This window comes from Equus przewalskii, chromosome 3 (genome assembly GCF_037783145.1).
Source record: "Equus przewalskii isolate Varuska chromosome 3, EquPr2, whole genome shotgun sequence".
In the NCBI taxonomy this organism is placed as follows: domain Eukaryota; kingdom Metazoa; phylum Chordata; class Mammalia; order Perissodactyla; family Equidae; genus Equus; species Equus przewalskii.
In genome coordinates this window covers 44,982,941-45,006,375 of record NC_091833.1, presented here as the reverse complement: position 1 = coordinate 45,006,375, position 23,435 = coordinate 44,982,941, and the positions used below count along the sequence as shown (strand labels likewise).

At 35.3% G+C, this 23,435-nt stretch overlaps 1 protein-coding gene across 1 annotated transcript in view; it reads left to right on the top strand.

The window, feature by feature from the left end:
* The window catches only part of GRID2 (glutamate ionotropic receptor delta type subunit 2), a 1,375,518-nt gene that overhangs the window by 1,031,518 nt on the left and 320,565 nt on the right, over positions 1-23,435 (top strand). The window contains exon 10 of the mRNA XM_070612619.1: positions 20,778-20,975. Coding sequence (XP_070468720.1) covers positions 20,778-20,975 — 198 coding nt within the window. The remainder of the gene's footprint in view (positions 1-20,777; positions 20,976-23,435) is intronic.

Sequence of the window (23,435 nt, the reverse complement as noted above, 5' to 3'; positions counted from 1 at the left end):
TTCAGGTTCCAGCTTTTCCACTTAATATATCATTGAATTTAAGGAATCAAGGAGCTATTCTGAACCTCAATTTTTCTGTCTGTAAAAGAGGAATAGTAAAACTTGCCATACAGGGTTATTATGAGATTAAATAGGTTAAATTATGTGAAAGCAGTTAGCAACATGCATAGTGTTTCTAGACATACTATGTACTTATCTCTGCAGTGGAACAATGATTTGTAAATTAACTAAAGAAAAGAAAAAATGAGCATGAGTGATCATGAAAGCATAATTAATCATTGTCGTCAATCTTTAGATTGTATGGGAAATTATTTAAAGGATGCTAAGGAAGACAAGCATAAACTGTAGAATCATGACTTGTAGGCCTAGTCACTGTTATGTTAATTTGAAAACCTGCTGAGGAGAACCACAGCAACTCTCACTGCTGGTGAAGCTGGTGCTTTCTAGAGAAAAAATAAAAAAAGCAAAAAACCCAGTACAAAAAAAAAAGCCCCAAATTATAAACTAAAAACTTTTAAAAGCCTGTATGTTAATTATATTGTCTCATAGGAATTGTGTTTTTTTCCAGGCTAGCTTTAAATAGACTCTACATGTTAATATATGACTAATAAAATACTTGTAGCAATGCTCTGACATATCGTTGTCCTTATATTTTGCTAAGAACATTGTCCAAGTTTTTGCAACTTAGGCTTTCAGCATTGTGAACCTTCTCAGAGGTTTAAGCTTTCCCAAGGTCTCAGCCTTTGAGCCTCCTGAACCTAGAGGCAAAGTTGGGGGCTGGGAGAGTAAGCATGATGAGAGGGTCCACTGGGCAGACCCTCACAGCAGGGAGATGGGAATGGAGTTGATGGCGTGCTCTGGTAGCTCCCATAGCCACGTCTGAAGAGAGCTCCTTTGGGAGAGTTTATAAATGATAAAATGTGGTTCAGGGCTTCAGGCAAAAATGACACCTCTGGCTGAGGAAATTTCCAGTAGATGCTAAATAAAATAAACTGAAAGTTTCAATAAAATATGGTAAATGCTATGTAATAAATGCTACATTGAAAGTACACAGTAGAGCATTGTGGTGAAGAACACTGTCCGTAGAGGAGTTTCACTTCTAAGGTGGCAGGGTGAGGAGTTCCACGGACCCACTCCACAGTAAAACAAACAAAGATGCGAGAACAAACAAATAAATCCATTTAAAGTCTCTGGAAATTTTCCTAAGAGCATTCAGAAAATGAAATAACACTTTCAAGAAAATCTACTAAAACTCAGTAAATACAACAAGAGTCTGTGGCATCTGAGCCTCATCCTGCTCCTTCCCTTCCACCTCACCCCTCGCCCTGCTTAACTTGATGGAGGCTTCACTCCAAGCAGGTTTGGCCAAGAAGATGGGGTTCCCTCTTCCCTAAGTTCCCAATCAAGGGCTATCTCAACTGGAAGGACAGGCTGCTTGCATTTCTTACACCCTCCAACTCCAATTTGGAGAGGCTAAATTCCTGATAAATGTGGCCAAGAGTTTGGGAGCTCCCTCTCTCCACTCATTTCCCATCCATAGGATGCAGTCTCTATCCAAGATGTGGCCTGGAATACTGGGGCCTTGATCACCATCACTCCACCTTGCTCCAAGGGCAGAGGTTCCAAGACAACAGATGTAAGTGGAGAACACCAGAAGCTGCCGCTCAACTCAGTACCCAGAGTAGTGGCAAAGAAATTATGCCCGGGGGGAGGGAGTCTACAAGAAAAGAGAATGCTTAAACATTCTCCAGTTATTCGAAACAGAATATGGGGAAGATCAAGTCTAAGGCTCCTCTTGATTAAGATCAACAAGCTAACCATAAACCAGCTAGTTCACCAGAAAGAACTAGGCAAAGAAATGGCTAAGAATATCCCTCCTCATATCAGAATAAGTTTTAAAGACTGACTTCAAAAACGGCCCCTGCCAAAATTTATTTTCTTTAAACTATGAGCAAACCCAGGCATTGTTGAAAACAATAAAGCCTCGGCCAGTGATTAGTGGAGCTTAATGACGCAATGACCACAATGACTATGACACAATATGAATATAGACACAAACGTCCTCACCAGAATGCTAGCAAACTGAATCCATCAGGATATAAAAAGGATTATTCACCATGACCAAGTGGAATTTATTCCAGGAATATAAGGTTGGTTCAACTTATGAAAATAATTCAATGTCATATTCCATATTAATAAACAAAGGAATAAACCCACATGATCATCTCAATAGATATAGAAAAAGCATTTAATAAAATATAACACTGTTTCATGGTAAAAAAAACACTCAACAATCTAGTAATAGAAAGGAATTTCCTCAACTTGTTAAAGAGTGTCTATAAAAAACCCACAGTTAACATTATATCAATGGTGAAAGACTAAAAGCCCCCTCCAATCCTCTAAGATCAGTAACAAGACAAGGACGTCAGTTTTTACTATTTCTATTCAATATTGTGCTGGAGGTTCTAGCCAGCACAGTTAGACAAGGAAATAAAAGGAATGAGATAAAGGAAGAAGTAAAACTATCTCTATTTGCAGATGACATGATCTCACATATAGAAAACACTAAAGAGTACACACACAGACACTTGCACACACGCTAATAGAGTTAATAAATGAGTTTAGCAAGTTTGCAGGGTACAAAATCAATTGCATTTCTGTACATGAGCAATGACAAGCCCAAACAAGAAATTAGCAAATCATTTCTATTTAAATATATCAAAAAGAATAAAATAATTAAGAATAAACAACAAAAGAGTTGTAGTATTTGCACACTGAATACTCTGAAATATTGTTGAAAGAAATTAAAAAGTCCTGAATAAACGGAGAGAGAGATCCTGTAGTCATGGATTCAAAGACTCAATATTGTTAAGATGGCAATATTCTTCAAACAGATCTACGGATTCAGAGAAATCTCTATCAAAATTCTAGCTGTCTATTTTTTTTTTGCCGTAATTGACCAACTCATCCTAAAATTCACATGGAAATTCAGGAAAACCAGAATAAGCAACAAAAAAATTGACAACAACAGAAAATCTTGAAAAAGAAGAACAAATTGGAAAATTCACACTTATCAATTTCAAAACTTACCAGAAAGCTACAGTAATCAAGACTGCATCACACTGGTTTAAGGACAGACATTTAGATCAGTGGAATAGAATTGAGAGTCCAGAATTAACTCATGTATCTATGGTTTGTGGATTTTCAACAAGAGTGTCAAGGTCATTCAATGGGCGAAAGAATAGTCTTCAAAAATCATGTAAAGATGACTGGATATCCACATGCAAAAGAATGAATTTAGATCCCTACCTCAAACCATATACAAAAATTAACTCAAAATAGATGATAGACTTAAATATAAGAGCTAAAACTTTAAAACTCTTAGAAAGAAAGGTAGGTGTAAATCTTTGTGAATTTATTTTGGCAATAGATTCTTAGATATGACTCTCAAAGCACAAACAACCAGAAAAAAATAGATATATTGGATTTCATTAAAATTAAAAATGTTTATGCCTCAAAGAACAGAATCTAGAAAGACAACTCACAGTATGGTAGAAAATATTTGCAAATCGTATATCTGATAAGGAACTTGTATTTAGTATATATAAAGAATAATATTATAATAACTCAATATGAAGAAGAAAAATAAACCAATTAAAAATAGGTAGAAGATCGTTTTTCGAAATACATATATAAATGGTCAATAAGCACATGAAATGATTCTTAACACCATTTGCCATCATGGAAATGCAAATCAAAACCACAATGAGCTACCACCTTGCACCCACTAAAATGGCTGTATATCGAAAGGACAGATAATAAGTGTTGAGAAGGTTGTGGAGAAATTGTAATCCTCACATGTTGCTGGTGGGAATGTACAATTGGGCAGCTGCTTTAGAAAATAGTCTGGCAGTTCCTCAAATGGTTAAACACAGAGTTACTATATGACTCAGAAATTCTACTCTAGATATATTCCTAGGAGAAGTGAAAACATATGACCACATAAAAACTTGTACACAAAAGTTCCTAGCAGCTTTATTGATAATGGCAAAAAATGGAAACAACCCAAAAATCTATCAACTGATGAATGGATGAATAAAAGTAGTATATCCATAAAATGGAACATTGTTTGTCAATAAAACAAAATGAAGCACTGATAACATGGTACATGGATGAACCTCGAAAACGTCATGCTAAGTGAAAGAAGCCTGTCACAATAGACCACGTAGTATATGATTCCATTTATATGAAATGTCAAGAATAGGCAAATGAATAGGGACAGAAAGTAGATTAGTGATTGTCTAAGGCTGGGGAGATTAGGGGACTGGAAGATGATGGCTAACGGGACCTGGATTTCTTTTAGGGGTAATAATATTCTAAAACTGATTGCAATGATGTAGCATGTGTCTGTGAATATACTAAAGCTGCTGATTGTATACTTTGAATGGGTGAATTATATGGGATGTGAGTTATACCTCAATGAAGCTATTTTTAAAAAAAGCATCTGGAACTGGATTCCACTTACATCCCCAGGTCTTCTACCTGAGAATTTAGGCCAAGTATTGAAAATCTCTCATTCTGTTTCTTCATCTGAAAAACGGAGATAATAATATTATCTACATCATAGAGCTGTACTGAAAATTAAAGGAACTAATACATGCAAAGAACAAAGGACTTAGAGCCTGGCTTATAGGAAGTGCTATATGTACGTGTTAGTTCTTACTATGCACAGTGTTAAGGGAGATAATAAAGGGAGCATCTAACTCATGGGTAGGGTAGTGGGACAGGTTTAAGGATGATACAAATTAGTTCTGAAAGATGAGCAGGGATTATCAAGGCATAGATAAAAGGGAAGGAATATCCAACAATGTAAAGAGCATAGGCAAAAGTATGCAGGTATCAAGAATTTAAACTATCCTAAAAGTAAATTGGAATATCACTGAAGTGATGGCACTGAAATTCAGGAAATTCCAGCAGCCTGTGTGAAGGTATTCTTTTTTAAGAGCTCCTTTAGAGACAATTCAAGTAGAATTTTGTTTGTGAAATTAGGTTAGCATTATATAATTTAGATAATATGCACCAAGTTAAAAGTACCATTGTTATAATCCTGATCTAGCCTAAAGTTTGGATAAAATGGTTCTCATTTTTGTCATTGAAACAGTGAAATCAGTAGACATAGCTCTGCGTGGAACACATATTCTGTTGCCTATTCTGCTGATTGTACCCATCTTATGTGAGAGAAAAGGGAAAACTGTGATTTTTATAAACAGACACTTGAGGAAAATTGGCCTATGCGAACGATGTAATTTATAGCAACATTAGAATATGTGTTCACTTCAATGCTGACTGAATAAAATCATCATGAGAATTGGTGCATGACAAAGGCTTGACAATTTCTTCTTTCTCGTCACACCAATTCTTAAGATGATAGCTGTCATGCAGACATGTGTGAGTATCGCTGTTGCACTGAGGTAACTGTGCGTGACCCAGCTCTTTTCCCTTTGGAACCTGAAAGCTGAATTCTTACACTAAACAACGAATAAATATTTCAGAGATGTGTTATGTAATTTACTGCTGATAACTAGATATCCTACTTGTCTCTAGAAGTTCAGAAAGATATTGACAGAGCCATTTGCAAATTCAAAGATGTAGAAACAGTTGGTCTATGTTGGCTTCCATAATTTCTACAATAGTCTAACCAAAGTTATATGAACTATATTATACTTTACTTTCAGAATTGCTTTATACCACTGCATCTGAAAGAAATCCACATGTTAAAGTGACCTTGAAGTTTTGTTATCTTTTGCCAGTGCAGTAGTTTTAGCATAGTTACAACAACACAAAACCAGTTCTATATACGATTCCTCAGAAATAAACATGAGTATAAACATAGAAACTAGAGAGATGCGTCTGCTACTGATTTTACGTTTTAGTGTTACAAAAGAATATGTTAATGAATTAATAACTATCAAAGCTTACAGATAATGTTACCAGCCCACATTTAGGGCACACTTGCTAATAAAACTTATTCTTGGTATTTTAATATCTCCAATCTTCATGGAGCCTTTGAGATTATTATTTGCATTTTATGGATATGGCTGAGAGTCAGAGCTAATTAAATAACTGCTTCAAGTTACATTTGTGATAAAAATAAGCATTGACTTCTTGTTTTTCTGACTCCCTCCCAGCCTTGATGGAGTAACGAAGACTGGGCTAAATTCCTGTTATAAACAACTAGAAAACTGGGCAAAGTATAGAAAAAAGCAGACATTGGTCAAAAAGTCAAAAAGGGCTTTGGTTCCTGAGAGACTGGAAACAACAAAACGATCTTAACAATTGCCCCAAATTTCTGGCTGGTGGCAATTTCCATACCGGAGGCACGGGAATATAGATCCAAAACAGAGAGATCAACCTCACTAAATTGAGAAATTAGAGACCAAAGTTTTGGAAAGCTGAGTTGGTTGGTGTTTTTTGGAAGATGTTAAAGAAAGAGGGAGCTGTCTAGCAGAGTACTTGCAGAACTTTGCATAGGGGTTCTTTGAGTCTTGACTGACTGCTCGGTTATACGTGTGTGAAGAAAAACTCTACAGAGCTAGGCAAAGAATGACGGGAAGCAAATCACTTCCAAGAGCTTGCATGTGATGTAGAGACATTTGAAAGTAGTTTCATTTTAGGGGGATCTTATTGTACCAAAACTTAAAAGGATATGTGAAAAGCATATATTTATCTTTGAATTATGTAGTAATTAATAGTATGTAGGTGAACAAACTTATATAAACTTAAAGTTGGATACTCCCACACATCTTGCCATTCAGTGTTTTAAATGTTGCCCTGACCTCTCAAAAGGTGCAGCTTTTCATTCGGACAATGTATCTTCATCCGCTACTTCGGAACTGCAACTGCATGTTGATATTGTTGCCGTTTTACAGCTGACGTAAAGTAGCATTGGGTAGACAGATGCAAAAGAAAAAAAAAAGTCACGGGAAATTGTCCTTGTTTTAATCTTAGAAATCTTCCCGATCAGTAGGGAATAACAATGTTTTGAATTAAAATGTAATAATTAGATTTCAGTTTACAAAGAAAATAGATTTTTAGAAAACCTCGTATGCTTTCTCAGTCCCTCTCAAAGAGCCACGGGGGTCAGCCAGCCTCACCAGTGAGGACACTAGGCCTCAAGTAGGGTTTGAATTCTTTCAAAGGAACATGAGCAGGTTTTGACCATTGGGGGACCATTTATCAAATCACTATCCATTGCACTAAATGAGACTCTAGGGTAGTCTGAAATGAGAAGAGATACTTCCAGAAAAGCACCCAACATGAGAATAGCTTGCTCATCTGTCAGCTTCTAGAACACGAACATTCAGCTCCCTCTAGGGAGGTAGGAGGCAGTCAAGGAGAGAACCACCATACTGCATGGAGGTCCCAGAAATGGAAAAGTTGGTCAAGGAAAGGAAGGCAAATGCATGCTCTTTCAGAATACACCCCTTGGGTTTTTTTAATGATCAGTTGAAATACCAAGAGGTTTAGGTTCCAAGGTGTCATTTCACAGCATCTCCATGTAAACTGTGTGCTGATTATTTTAACCTGGAAACAAAAAGGCCATGGTGCTGGAAACTGAATTTGTGATTCTGGTGTGTTTAAAATCATTCAGGAAGGAATTTCAGCTTCTCCAGTTGGTGGAAGTTAGGGTGAGGAAATGAACTTTACATTTTTTAGGGTTTTTTTCTTTTGGTAGGTTTGAAGGTGTTATGCGGGGCTTTTTTTCTTCTCTCTTTTTTATTTTTTACCATTGTTAGTGGCATGATTTTTGAGATGGGAAAATGAAATGTCCAGACTAATTTTTTCCATTGATTCTTATGTAGAGTAATGTACTCTGCAGTTCAATTAAAAATAACAAGCTGCTGTGTTGTTCTGAGCCAAATGTAATCTCCAAGACCATGGTCAATAAAGCACTCAAGAAAATGAAATATTGAGGCTGAATGGTCTGAAGTCTGTTGGGTAATAAAGAAGCAACCAATTAGCATTTGAAAGCAAGGTTTTTTACTTTTTTAAAAGTCAAGGAGAATAAAAAAGTGATCACTCTCAAGGACAAAGGTTTTGAAAAATATCTCACCTCTGTTTTATGGAAGCTTTCAAAATTTTAAGAATGACCTTTGGTCATCAGCCCCAAGAACTAAGATGCATTTCAATACATGCAATGTTACATTTGGGAACACTTCTGGAGTATCTGCTGAGGAAGGCAAGAACAAATAGAACCAATGCTCATTTTTTTGTCACTCCTAAGACATTTGCTCTATCTAGTGAAGGATTTTATAGGCGTAAGTGTTAGCGCTGGTTTTAGGCTAATCATTCCAATTTATTATGCTATAAAATATAGTTTTTATTTTTGGAAATAAAATTTTTTATACAATTAAAAAAAGTTTCATACAGCTTTCTGTTTTCCAGCAAATTATGGGAACTTCCCTGTAATTCCTTAATATGTGTGCCCATAATTAACTCAGTACTGTAATCCATGTCTACTGTCCTGGTAAGAGCTGGCACAGAAGTCATTTTCATGTGCTTTATTATTAGTTTTAATAACACTTCTAGTAATCTTTTATCCACTTATTAATTTTGGAAACACAGAGTATTGTCTTTGTAGCTGTAAGTTCAGACTTCTCCACATTCTGTAAATCCCCACAGATTCGTCTCTTGCTGTTAAATATCAGCACCTTTCTGCTTCTCCTCTGATGTTTCTGCCCTCTATGCAGGAGATCTTTTCTTTTAAGTTTCCCACTGTGCTTCATAATAAAATCAAGAGAAAAAGGTATATCCTTCAGAAATCATTCAGCTCACTAGAAATAGAAAACCTATCACCTTATTCTTAAAACCTTAGATCAAGCAGGCCAGTGGCAGAAATAGTGAGTGCAGTTTCTACAAAGGGTATAGAGTGGGGTTAGGGAAATTACTGTGTACCTTATTCTCTCCGGATCTCCTTTTAAGGATCAGACTGTCTTTGTTCAGGTAAAAGGCTTGATACTGTTGGGAGGAAAACTTTTCTTCTACCCTCTTAAGTTTGTGAGTGGGGGCCTGTGAATTAATTGACAATAGACAGAATAACAGGAGAAAAGTCAAAGTTTATTTACATGTGCACATGAAAGTCACTGAGTAATGAGTCATTTTCTGAATATTCAGAGGTAAAGGTTTATATATCAACTTAAAAAGGGTGGGGGTGGAGTTTAGGGCTTCAATAGGAAAGCATGGAAGGGTCTATTGTTTTGTGTGTGTGTGTGTATGTGTTACTGGGAATGAAAAGCCTGTCACCTTTCTGGAATTCACAGGAAACTCCTTCAGAGTAGGATTGATGGCAGCTGTATCTTCAGGGAACTTTGCTTTAATCAGATAAAGAAAGTTCAGAAGAGATTTCAAATGTTTTCACTTTAAAATAATCTTTATGCTGAAACTGTGATCCCATCAATATGCTGACTAAAGTTGAAGTGTGAAGAAGAAGAAAGTATAAATAGCTCTACTTTAGAAATGAAAGGGAATTTGGGGATAGAGAGTGGAGACAGAGAGAGAGAGATGATTTTTTATACCACCATGTGTTAAAAGACTGTAGCTCAAGTTCTCTCCCCATTCTCTACCAGGTAGTTTCAGTACCTCCTCCCCACAACCCCAAACACACATTTTTATATATATATATACCCAAGTGCTGATGCAGACAGTCTAAATTATTGGTTAAGAATATAGGCTGTAGGGCCAGCCCCAGTGGCCTAGTGGTTAAGTGCAGCACACTCTGGTTTGGTGGCCCAGGTTCGGTTCCCAGGTACAGACCTATACCACTGTCTGTCAGTGACCATGCTGTGGCGGTGACTCACATACAAAAAGAGGAAGATTGGCAGCAGATGTTAGCTCAGAGGGAATCTTCCTCTGCAAAAGAAAATAAAAAGAATACAAGCTTTAGCATCCCACAACACTGGATTCAAATTTCCTTCTTTATAACTAGCTTGTAAACTCAAGTACATTATCTATCTATTCTGTCCCCAAATCTCAGTTCTCTCATTTGTAAAATGACAATAAGAATAGCAGAATATTCCAAGAACTAAATGAGGTGATGAATGTAAAGTAATAAGGGTGACCACAGGCATAATATAAGGTTTTTCATTGTTGTAGCTGTTATTTGCTTCCTCCTTTAGCCTGAAAATATGCTCTGGGTGAAAAAACATTCTTTCACCCCAAGTCCCATTTATTCTACTAATTCTTTCTCGGGCAAGTCTCTCAGACTTCTGTGTTAACTGTCTCCACTTCGTGATTAATTTTTATCCTTGAACCACTGGCTTTTATTGGTTTCTATTTTGACTTCTCCAAAGAGATTGCTTTTCAAAAGGTCTTCATCATCTCCTGCTTGATGAGTGAAGGGGATGCTTTCAGGCCTTATCTCTCTGGACCTCTCACCTCATTGGAATCCACCAGCAATTTGCTCCTGCTTGAAACTCTGTCCTCTCTTGCCTCCTCCAACAGTGTATTCCCCTGATTCTCTTCTGACCTCTAGTCCTTCTGCCTCCTTCATTGGAGTCTCTGCTTCCAGAATTTCCTCCCTGACCCTTTCTATGCTTTATCCCTGAATGACTTCATTTACTTTCTTGAAAATTATAAGCAAATTTTTATTCCCAACCCTGGCCTCCCCGTCATGCTTCAGACTCGTTTATCCAACAGTGTTGAAACAAGTATTGTATATTCAATGACAAAAACTTATAAAATTAACAACAAAATCATCCATAATTCCTCCATCAAAAACTTACTGATATTTTAGCACTTGTCACTTACCAGCTAAACAAACTCATAGAAGTTTAATTATGGTTCTAAACTCATAGAACTATTGGCATGAATATAAAAAAGCACCTGAAAGTGCCCAGCACACAGTAAGTCCTGTATGGATGTTTGCTGCTGTTATTATTGCTATTATTGTTTTTCAAATTTGAAATATGTACACTACTATGGACTGAATGTTTGTATCCCCCAAAATTCATATGTTGAAGCCTAATCCCCAATGTGATGGCATTGGAGGTGGGGCCTTGGAGACTAAGTAGGTCGTGAGGGTGGAGCCCTCGTGAATGAGATTAGTGCCCTCCTAAGAAAGGCATGAGAGAGATGATCTCTCTGCTCTGCCATGTGAGGCAGAGGAAGCAAGCTCGCATCAGACACTGGAGCTGTACATTGATCTTGGGCTTCCAGCCTCCAGAACTGTGAGAAATAAATGTTTGTTGTTTAAGCCACTCGGTCCATGGTAATTTGTTACAGCAGCTGGAACTAAGACACACACACACTCATGGATAGTTTTGTACATTTTCTTCCCATTTAGCAATATATGCATGAGTGTTTTTAAAGTAAGTATTTTTTGTACAGCAGATGTGATCAATAGTTTTTTTCAGCTACTTAATGAATTATCTTTACAGTTGCCTCAAACTTCCATTAATTTTTTCAGGGTTGTATATAATTCCCAGCATGCCGACTGAAACTCAGCATTTTTATTCCTCATTTACTGCAATATGTTGGAATACAAATCAAAGTAATGTTTCTACAATGATATTTTGAATCTCTCTATAAGATAAGTGAAGAAAAACAAACCAATCCCAAACCTTAAAATGTTGTTCTCACTTTAAAAAAACCCCACCTGTGGCCCAGTTCCAAGCAGATGACTGTGTACCAGGGTGTTGAGACACTGAGGTTGATAGCTGACTCTTCTGTGTAGTAGTCTATCATACAGATACACTCTTCTTTTTAAATAAAGCAATCCCTAATTGTTGGGCATTTAGTTTGTTTTCAAGTTCTCACTGGAAAGTTGTAGTGAACATCCTTTTGGATACACGCTTGTGCTCATTTCTGATTACTTCCTTAGATGTAAAATTACCAGAATAAATAATATGAAATTTTGAAGTCACTTGTTTTCCTACCGCGAATTTGTTTTCTTGAAAAGCTGAACCAGTTAACTCACACAGGTGGTGTATAAGGAGCCCTGCTAACTCACACGCTTGCTGAGAAACATTAACTTTCTTTTTCAGCCTTGCCATCTGATGAGCAATAAGTAAAATAACTCACCTTTTTTTAATTTGTATTTCCCAAAAGTATGTTAAGAGAACAAAAATAAGTAATTCACCCTCAATGTTTGCTGTTGAACTTTGTCCTTTTAAAATTTAAGCTTTACAGATTATGATGATTTTCATGATTATTCTTTCTTTGAATAAATATTATTTCTCTTTTAACTGATTATACAAATCACAAATATGCGGGAAAAAAAGACAGGATACATTGCTTCCTTCCATTAAATTTGAATGAGTATTAATTTTGTATTCAGTGCTGTAGGTTTTTACAAAATAGTATCTTTGATCTTGTGTTGAACTTTTGCCTTGAGGACTTTAGTTTATTAACTGAGTTTTAGTTCCTCTAATAGAATTATCCTACATACCCCAAATAAAAACACTCAAGGAGAGCCTCAGAAATCCACAGTCTTCTAAAGACTGATGCGTCCACTGAGGATCTCCAACAAGTATGGCTTAGCACTTCATCACTTCTCCCTGAGTACTTGAACTCCACATCCAGTAGATCAGCAAGTCCCATCAGCTCTACCTTCAAAAAATACCAAAAGCCCAATTCCTTCTCCTCAAATACATTTTATTACCAAGTCGTGATCATCTCCCTCCTGGTTTATCGCAAAGGATTCCTAATTGATCTCCTAGCTTCCGTCCTTTCCTTTTCCAGTCTGTTTGTCAATTGAAACCGTCAACTGTCTGGTAAACTGTGAAACATACCAGATCACGTCCCTCCTCTGCTCAGAGCCCATATGGCTGCCCATCTCAGATGAAGTAACAGCTTAAAGGCCCTGTATAGGCTCCACCCAACACACCCTCGTTACGTCTGGGCCTCTTCCTGTCTGCCCTAGCTCCCTCAGTTCCTGCCACACTGGTGCCCCTGTCTGTCAAACGTGTCAGAGAGACTGCTGATGGGTTTGCACTTATTCTTTCCTGAGTCTGGAATGCTCTTTCTACAGAGGCTCTTCCTAATTGAAGGGACAACCCTTTCTCACATGCTCTTTGTTCTCACTATTTGTTTCATCTTCCCCCACAGTACTTACCACCATCTGACATAACATATGTATTACTTTGTTGATTGTCTCTCACTCCCATTAGAACGTCAGTCTAGAAGGACAGACGTGTCTGTTCATCGTTTGCTTTGTCCACTATCATAATATTAGTGTGTGCTGGACATTAACAGTCTTCTTAATGACTGAATAAATATTTGAATTTCTGCCATTTTCCTGTAAGTAATATTATTTTTGATAGAAATACCACTACTCCTGAAGCATTCCAAGTTTAGTTTTATATGGCTGTTCACTATATTCTGATATTTAATTAGCTTCAGTTTAGGTTTACTAAATGTTTTTGTATCCTGACAGAGAATAAGTCTTATCATAAGGTTCTGCTGACATTTATTAACAGTATTTTTCTTGACAATATTTTAACAGGAATTTAACTATATCAACCAGAGAGTTTGTAAACATCATCATCATTCTGAAGTCATATGTTACCGAGTTCTTCGGTTAAATATTTTGTAGACTTCTGATATTTGATAGAGCCAGTCACTCCTTACAGCTGCAATATGCTTTCTCTCAAAACATGCTCTTGACAGTTTTCCTGGAGACAACTGCACTTACAAATACTCTGCACCTAGTAAACGTTAACAATATTTATGGAATAGGACTGATCCTTACACGTGGCTATACACTTGTAAGATTCACCTAGGTGTTAAATTTAGCAAAATAATGAAGATTTGAACCAAACAAACAGAAAATATTACCCAGCACTCATATGCAGAAAGCAAACCGAGAGAGCCTGGTGTTTCTGAGTCTATATATGGTAATCATGTGGTCCATAAAATCTTAGGCTCCTAAAATGTGTTTTCACATGCATGCTAGGAAAAACCAATAAATGAGAACTAATGTACTTAGGATCGCTGTGATTGCCTATTGTCCTCGATGACCTTGTCGTCCTAGTTTCAGTATCGTATATTTCTTTCAGATTCTCATGAAAACAAAATGAACATATTTCTTTGTTTTGACACTCTCCATTTAGCCTCTGTCACTAAAATATGACCATTTCATAATTTGAAAGCAACGTAGAAAGTCAAACATTTTATTTTTAAAATGAATTACCTTGCATACTAATAGCTTTAACTTTATGTTCAATTTTCATATTTAAATAATTGCTTACAGAATAGGAATCAGAAATAATGTGGTAAGTATGGTTTTAGGAAGTTAGAATAACAATATTTTTATTTACTTTTATCATTTATAATTTGAATCATATTGTCAGATTTTAAACGTTTAGTCCAATGTTTTCTAAACATTTCCTTCTCCATAAAATCCTCCTGCAAAAGCTCTTTTTGAAATGCTTTCATTGCATCTTCCTATGACCTGCCTTGCTCCTCTCCATGCAACTCAGATATTCTTTTCTTTTACAACACCTAGGTTATCTGTTCCTCCCCAGATGTGCCTCATGTTTGTTTTCCTATCCTGGTATCTTGATTTCTTTTTAATAACAAGTTCCATACCTTTTGCCTTTTTCAACTTATAGAAGGTTCTAATATTCATATATGGTCTATACAAAGTAATGAGATTTTTCCAAGGAGAATGGCGGTCATTAATTCTGTGTATGTCAAAGTGGAATGTGTCACCCCTGAGCAAAATACAAGCTCACACTGTGCATAAAGACAACTCTTGTTTGCTTCAGCCAGAAGCATGTTTTATGGGTAAAAAATTTTAAACAGGCTATTAAGAAACGTCCTCATTCTCTCTTTAATGTCCTATAGTCTGCTTCATGTTTGAGCAGAATTGTAAGGAATTTCCCATGACTCATTCCTAGCTTTGGCCCTCCTGGCAGTCTGTGAAGCCGTGCATGTTAAAACACCTAAACAGCTTTCAGTAAAGCCTTACCAGTAGAGCTTGTCGCTTGTAACTATCAAAAACATCAGATGCTTTTTTCAAACTCTATCACCAGCGAACAATATTGCATAGTTATTAAAATATGGGAATTAACTACAAAATCTGCAAGTTGCAAACAGTGTTGTAAATCAACTAAGCAATTAGCATGAGATTTTTGAAGTGACTGAATACAAATTCAGAATTATGAGGTTATTATCTAATAACCCAACAAGTGCTGTGAATAAATCCTTGCTAATGTGAAAATTATCAACCACTGAAACGCTCTTTTCTGCGAGCAGGTCTATGGATCCTCATGCTCATGCACTTAGATTGATAAACTACAGGTCTTCTGTGAAAGCTTCATTGATTCCAGTTGCTGAGGATTGTGCTCAGAGCATCTGTCATCCAAATGATCAGCAAATAGAAATCTGCAATTTGTTTTCACTTAATAGGCAGACAGGTTTTCACCAGCTTAGACTCAGTCCTATTAATACTCTTTGAAAGTAATTGATAGAAAATGAATTTTAAAGGCAGGATTTTATAATTTCTCCACCCCACCCCCCGTCGCTGTAATAGAAGACTCAAGGTCACCGGCATACACTTTGAAAATATATGTTAAAGAGGCACAGGCCATAATCTCCCGTCATCTGTGTTGCTGCCAAGAGCATTCGTACTTGCTTCTGCCACAGTTCATTCTACACTCTGCTCTCAAAATTACTTCTGATTATGCTATTCTCCTTCCACAAGGCTCCAGTTTCCTGCCAAATAAAAGGCGGAAACCTTAATATGGCTTTGATGCCCTCCATTATCTGGTTCCACTTAGCATACTTTTTCTTTATTTTTGTTTATATTGCAATGTAACGCCCATACAGAAAAAAGCTTAAACCACTAATCAATGAATAATAAAGTATGGCTCAGGTAACCACTGCCCAGAACTAAAAATAAAATGTTGTCATAACCACAGAAGCCTTCTTTCCTTGTGCCTCTTTCTGATCATACCCTCCCCAGCATCCAAGAGCTAACCACCCAGAGATGATCAATTCCTTGGTTTTCTTTATAGTGTCTCCACTTGAGTGTGAATCCTTAAATACCTAGTTAATTTTACCTGTTTTTGAATGTAATCAGACTGTTTTTTCTTAGTCTTGCTTTTTTCACTCAACACTGTTCTTTGACGGTCCGTTCATGTTATTGTATATAGCTTTAGTTTCTTCAATTTTAAGCTGTTTAATAGTACATTGCATCAATATACTACAATATACTTATCTTTTCCATGTCGATGGACATTTGGATTTTTAGATTATTTCCAGATTTGAGCTATTACAAACAACGCAGCCATAAACATTTTGGGGCATAATTTTGGTGCCCACAGATCTCTAGTGTTCATACCCAGTGAGTGAAATTGCTAGGATATAGCTATACATATCTTCATAGTAAATAAATATTTATGTAACACTCAAAAACAGGGCAAAATTAACTTGCATATAAATATTTTCATTCTCTACTAGAGATGTCAAAATGTTTTGCAAAGTGGTTGTAACAATTCAAATATCCAGCAAGAGTGAATGACATCTCCTGTTTATCTGCATCCTTAACAATATTTGGGATTTTCAGACCACCTCTCTTTCTGCTTCTCATCTCTTTACTCTTGCTTGGGGGTTTTCTATTTGTTTATTTCTTTGCACTCCGGATTAATTCTGACCTATTCCAGGTCACTAATTTTCTTTTTACCTGTTTCTAATCTGCTGATAAAGTCAGCCATTAAATTCTTAACTTTGGTCATTGTCTTTTCTAATTCTTAAATTTCTATTTAGTTCTTTTAAAATTCTGTAATTACACTTCCTATAGTGTCCAGTTTCCTGCCAATAAAAAAATTGCCCTTTATTTCTTTAAACATAGTAAACATAGTTCTTATAATATGCATCTGAAAATTTCTGTGTCTGAGTTCTTGAAAGATCTATTTTTGTTATATATTCTCTCTTTTTTTTTTTTTTTTTGCTGTGGAGGATTTTCCCTGAGCTAACATCTGTTGCCAATCTTCCTCTTTTTGTATGTGGGCTGCCACCACAGCATGGACACTGACAGATAAGTGGTGTAGGTCTGTGCCTGGGAACTGAACCCAGGCCACTGAAGCAGAGAATGCTGAACTTAACCACTAGGCTACCAGGGCTGGTCACTCTTGTATATTATTTCTACTAGTTCTATATTTGAAATATAATTTCCTTTTACAAGATATCTTTGACCTTTTTTTTTGGACATTATAGTCAAACAATTATTTGAAAGAATAATGTAAGACCTAAAATGAAGGTACTTTCCTCCCGAGAGGATTGTGTTTTTTTCTGTCAGGCATCTGGAGTTTCTACCAGTCTTGTACCACCTTAAATTGCATTAAAATTTGAGACAAATCATGAAGTCCTAGGTTTTAATCCATAGGTTGAAAAATGTAAGGCTCAAAGAGATCAGGTAGAAGTAAGATGAAGTATGACTTCCTCTTCTGTAACTTGTTGTGTGACCTTGAGTTGGAACTTTTGTTCCTAATTTTTATTATCTGTTGAGATATTCATAGCTACTAACCCTCAAAATGGTGATTCTCTTTTTTTTTTTCTCTACAGTTTCAGTTGTATTTCTCTGGTGTTTGTAGCAGTTTTGGTGTGTGTTCTTTTTATTTTGCTTTTTATTTTCTCAGTACCTGGCTTTTCCCAACACTAGGTTATGATTATTTGAAAGTGGTGCCGTTGACTTTTTACCATGTCTCTCACTATATTGAGTGTAGTAACTTGATGCGGTAGCAGCTCAGTGCGTGTTAAAAGGATGAGTCAATGAGTGAATAAATTTTGGAAATAGGTGCATAGACAAAAATGATTAAACCAAACTCACTATTGGCATAGAGAAGGAACAAATGTCTTTTCTTTTATAGATCCCAGCACTTCAATCTAATTTCTGTTACTGTGTTTACCTGTCCAATATATTGACTGATTGTCTTCATGAAGCACAACTGGTCTGAGGTAGAATTTATGAATAGTGATACAAATCTGTAATAGAACTTAAAGACAAAGCTTAAAAACATTGACCTAGAAAGAAGTGATAGGATGGAATGAGGGTTTATTTAGGGTGAAAAATTTTAAAAGCATATTCATCAATAATTCATCAACCCTCTTTAAAAGACCCTTTATTTGAAGTATTTCTATTCTGTATCTTTAATCAATTCTAGCTGATGTTGCTAGAACCTGATTTTGACAATATACCTCTGAAAGAGATCTATTTGCTTAGGAATTTACTTACAAAATGGGAATTAAAAATCATTTCCAGAGGGAAATTGAGTATATTAAAGGAATATAATTTAGCTATTAAACAATTGTTCTAAAGAGGTATGAGTAAAATGAAGAAAAATCACTATTATTTCACGTCAAAGCATATATCGGGACATTATTTTTTGCCAGATAAATAGATAATATTTGGATAAATAAACAGAAATATATATGGTTGGTAAAATTATTGGTAGAGGAACTGGTCAAATATGATCTTTCATGAATCCTCTTTCTATCAGTTTGTCAGTGGATGGATGTTCAAAATATAACAATGAATGAGATGTGTATAAGGAAATAAGTACACTTGCTCTATTGCCAGCATTTGCAACATAATGTAAACAACCAATGCCCAATTAATTCTAGAATTTCCTGATCTTATTTGCATGTTCTCTGAATGTGATCTTTATTTTGGAATTTCCTTATCTATTCTCATTTTATAACCTCAAGACCTACTTCAGAGTATTTGTGCAATGCGTAGTCTTGGCTAGGTCTATATTTTGTCCAAACAACCAAATGAACAATAGCAACTTCTGCCAATTATCTATTATACATTTGAAAATATATAAATATTTGGAATCATCAAGATGTCCTTTATTTTACACATAATTTTAAAGGATTGATTGAATTTTTACATTACACTCATTTGATTAAATTCTGTGTCATTAGGAATTTTCATTCATTCTCAAAATCTCTCATGTATTGATCTATCAATCTATCAATGTTCATTAGCATCAAATACTATATAACACGAAAAAAATTAGGAGCTTAGCAACAACAACAATAAGATAGACTATCTTTTTACATTCTAAAATCCTAGAGAGTTAGTCAGAGTCTAGTATAGCATTTCAATGCAAGGGCATAGACATCTTCTGTTTATCTACTATATATGGTCTAAGATAACTACCAGAGCTGCAGACATTACATGTTAATTTCAGCTGGAAAAAAGTAGAAAGCACACAAGAACAGTTGCACAATGTACCTGCTTACATTGCATGGGCCAGAATTAGTCACATGGTCTCACCCTGCCTAAATGGAGATGTGGATTATCTTTATTCTCAGTTGTGCTAAAATGAAAAAAAAATTATAATTAGTGAAGAAGAGGAGAATGGCTGCTAGAGAACAAATAGCAGCCACCTCCTTATCTAACTATTCATTTCCTGATTTATTTCACTCTAAGATAAGATAAACAGTTAAAGAAAGCCAAATTTTTTTAAGAGAGAAAACAGTAGTTTAGAAAACCAAGATTTAAAAAGTATTGCAAATACTATAATATCAACATAGTTGTAGCATAGGTGAGCATCAAACTTAGAACTGATCTTCTGGGTATCCAAAGTGAAAGAGATATTAGTTAATTATTTTCAATATTTAAAAAAAGGCATTACTTGAGCAAAATGAAGCTCTCAGCTCTGAACAGTTCAAAAATTATCTCACAGTAATTTTAGGGGAAAATTGAATGTTATGGTAGACAATATTCCTACAATAGGCACAGTGATTTTAGAAGGCACTTAGTGTCTGAGTAAAAGCCAAAAGCAAAGTATTATTTTACATCTCAGTGAAGGCTATTTTGTGAGTCCCTAAGGAAAAATGATCCCAGGATTAAATCTGTGGGTTTTTCTGGCTTAGACCCAGGAGAGAGTTTAACCTGCTCAGAGGGCTGAATAGACTATATCCACTGAATGGTTATCTGTAAATATTACTGTTGCTGAAAGATTTCTGAACAAGTTTAGGAAATTAAGGAATAGATTATCTAATTTTCTGTAGTCTGCCAGCATGTTTCAAACCAATCAAGCTCTCTTAACACCAGGTGTTCTAAAAAGTGAAAGGGGCCTATTTGTTAACTGTAAGAGGACAAAAATGCAAAAAGATAAAAGAGGTGGAAGCAGAAACCAATTTGCTGAATTTACTAAATTACACAATTTGCCAAAAAGGTAAGTGAATTTCTCATTGCAGTAGTAGAGAAGCTATTTTTGCAAAGAAATGTGTGTTTACATCCAAGTTTCAAAATTCCTTAGCAAATAACTCCCAGTAAATGTGATGTTATAAATTTTACCTAAATTATATGTTCTTAGATTTTTTTGATCTGTTCAGAGAGTTGTATGCAGAATATATCTGTTCAAATATTATTTCACATTATTTTGACATACCTAGACAATAAATGCATGAGGACAGATACAATAAATTCATGGTTTCTTAAATATGATTGTATTACTGATGAATTTTAAATTGATTCTGAGATGGCAAGAAAAATGAATTTGTGGCCTCTGAAGTTTTGTAGTCACTTTCATCTAATTTTTGATATGGTAGTAATTATTGAGAGATGATAAGAAATTGGGTGATTATGCATTGTTCAATAATATGTTGCATTAATAAGGCATAAATTGTATTTCTAAGTTAATTCTCTGAAAGTGTAAAAGCAATTTTTAGACTGTTTGTAAAGAACACTCTTTGAAGAATTAATCTTTGCTTTTAGGGAGCAATATAGGTTGACATCAAGGATTTCTCTTCTTTCCATGTAGGAAGAACCTTTTGTAATGGTCTCTGAAAATGTTCTGGGTAAGCCGAAGAAATACCAGGGCTTCTCCATTGATGTTTTGGATGCCTTATCCAACTACCTGGGTTTTAACTATGAAATTTATGTTGCACCGGATCACAAGTATGGAAGTCCACAAGAAGACGGGACATGGAATGGCTTGGTAGGAGAGCTAGTCTTTAAGGTAAGCATTTATTTGTATATTTATCACATATCTCAAAGTTGAACTATTACCCCTTGAAGCTAGTTTCATATAAAATAAGTGCAAGGGAAAGCATTAGATGGTGGTGTTGAAAGCAAAAGTCTCAGCTAACACTATTTTCTGAACTTTATGAAAAGAAAAATTGATGACAAAATACAGTTAAATTTTAAAATATTTTCTATAATAAAAAAGTATCTAGAACAAGGACTTACCTTAGCCAAACTTACACTCCAAACATTTTGCCAGTATATGGTACATGATGAAGCCAAAATGCAACTTACAAACTCAATTCAAGTCATTGTTTTCTTTTAAAAATTGCAATGTTATTTTCCAAAAAATATAAATAAATAAAATCCTGATTGCTTAGGACTTATTCGTTTAGCTTTGGGATATCCTTACTTATATTTTTCTCCTTGTTCTTTCAAGTCTCAGCAAGGTGTTTAAACTTCTCTATTTCCTTATCGCTATTTCTGTCAGTTTTTGCCTCATTTTGTTGAAGCTGTTACTAGGTGCACACACATTTTTAATTATTATGCCTTCCTGATGCATTGTTGAATAGTCAGGGTTAGGTCTATAATTTACTATTTCATCTATATACGTCCTAGTTTTTCCCTCTGTTCCTTCTTTCAGGTTAATAGACTGTTTTTAGTGTTTGATTTTATAGCTTTCTTGGCTTTTTAGCTGTACTTCTTTGTGTTTTTGTTTGTCTGTGTTTAGTCTAGAGATTGTAATATGCAGTCTTAGCTTATCGCATTCTATCCAGATTAATACCATACCACTTCACATTTAGAAAAGTGGTAAATTAACAGCAATAGAATTCCATCTACCCCCACCCTATCCTTTGTGCTATTGTGGTCATATATTTATATTTTATGAGCTCCACAGTAAACTGTCATCATTTTTTATTTAAATAATCAGTTGTCTTTCAAAGGTATAGAGAGGGGAGAAAAGTAGTTTCTGGTATTTAATTACTTATCAACTATTTCTGGGGCTTTTGATTCTTTTCTAAGTATCTGAGCTCCCACCTGGTATCATTTGCTTCAACCTGAAGAAGTGCTATCAGAACATCTTGACGTACAGTCCTGTAAGTGGCATATACTCTCAACTCTAGTTTACCGTCAAATGTCTTTGTTTGCCCTCATTGAATAATATTATTAGTGTATATCAAACTCTGAGTTGACAAGTTTTTGGTTTTTTTAGATACTTTTTGTATCTAAACTAGAACTTTTTGTCTTAGTGTTTTCAAATAGGGACATTGCTGGGTTTGATTTACATTTGGAAGCACTGAGAGTTTCAGAACATGGTCACTTATGATCAAAATATATTTTTCTTTATACATGTTTTTTACTGTCTAAGGGGAAAATTGTGGATAAAATTGTATTATTCCTAAAATCAAGGCTGGTGATTTTAGAGCAAGAGCAATCATTTATTTCAAAAATCAAATTTATTCAACAATTTGTCATGCAATAGTAATTGTTTTTTTATTGAGATACAATTGACATATAACATTATATTAGTTTCAGGTGTACAGGGTAATGATTTGATGCATTTATATGTTGCACAATGATCACCACAATACGTCTAGTTAACATCCACCAACACACATCGAGTTTTTTTAATGTTCATTACTTTAAAGATGTCATTCTATTGTCTTTTGCCAAATACTGTTTCTGATGAGAAGTTAGCCATCATTTGTACCTTTGTTCCTTTTTTTTAGTTTGGAGGTGGTCTTTTTAAGAATTCTCTTTTCAATTTTGATGTTTAACTATGATGTGCCTAGATGTGGTTTTCTTTGCATTTACCCTGCTAGGGGTTCACTGGGCTTCTGGGATATGTTTCACAAATTATAACAAATTTTGACAATTATTTATACAAATATTTTTTCTACCCTCTTCCCTTTCTCTCCTTTCTTTGAGCCTCAGAGAAGTTTTGAGTTAGACCTCTTAATGTTGTCTGTAAGTCACTGAAGTCTTGTTTACTCTACTAGAATATTTTTACTCTCTGACTTTTAGATTGGACAATTTATCTTGATCTGCTTTCAGGTTTATTGATTCTTTCTTTGCCATCTCCAATATTCTAAGTCCCTTCAGTAACTTTTTTATTCTAGTTAGCTAATTTTTAAGTTCTAGAATTTCAATTTTTAAAAAATCATTTCCATTTCTCTGCTGAGATTCCCTGTCTCTTTGGTAATTATGACCATTTTTCTTATGTCTTTGATCATATTTATAATAGCTGCTCTAAAGTCTTTGCTACAATTTCAACATCTCTGCCATCTCAGAATAAATTTATATTGACTACTTTTTCTATTCACCATGGATCACATTTTCCTAGTCCTTCATGTTTCTGGTTCTTCACATTTGACTGGAACTGAACATTGTGGTTGATATGTGTTGAGACTTGAGATTATGTCTCTGAGATTGTATACACTGAAGAGGATCGATT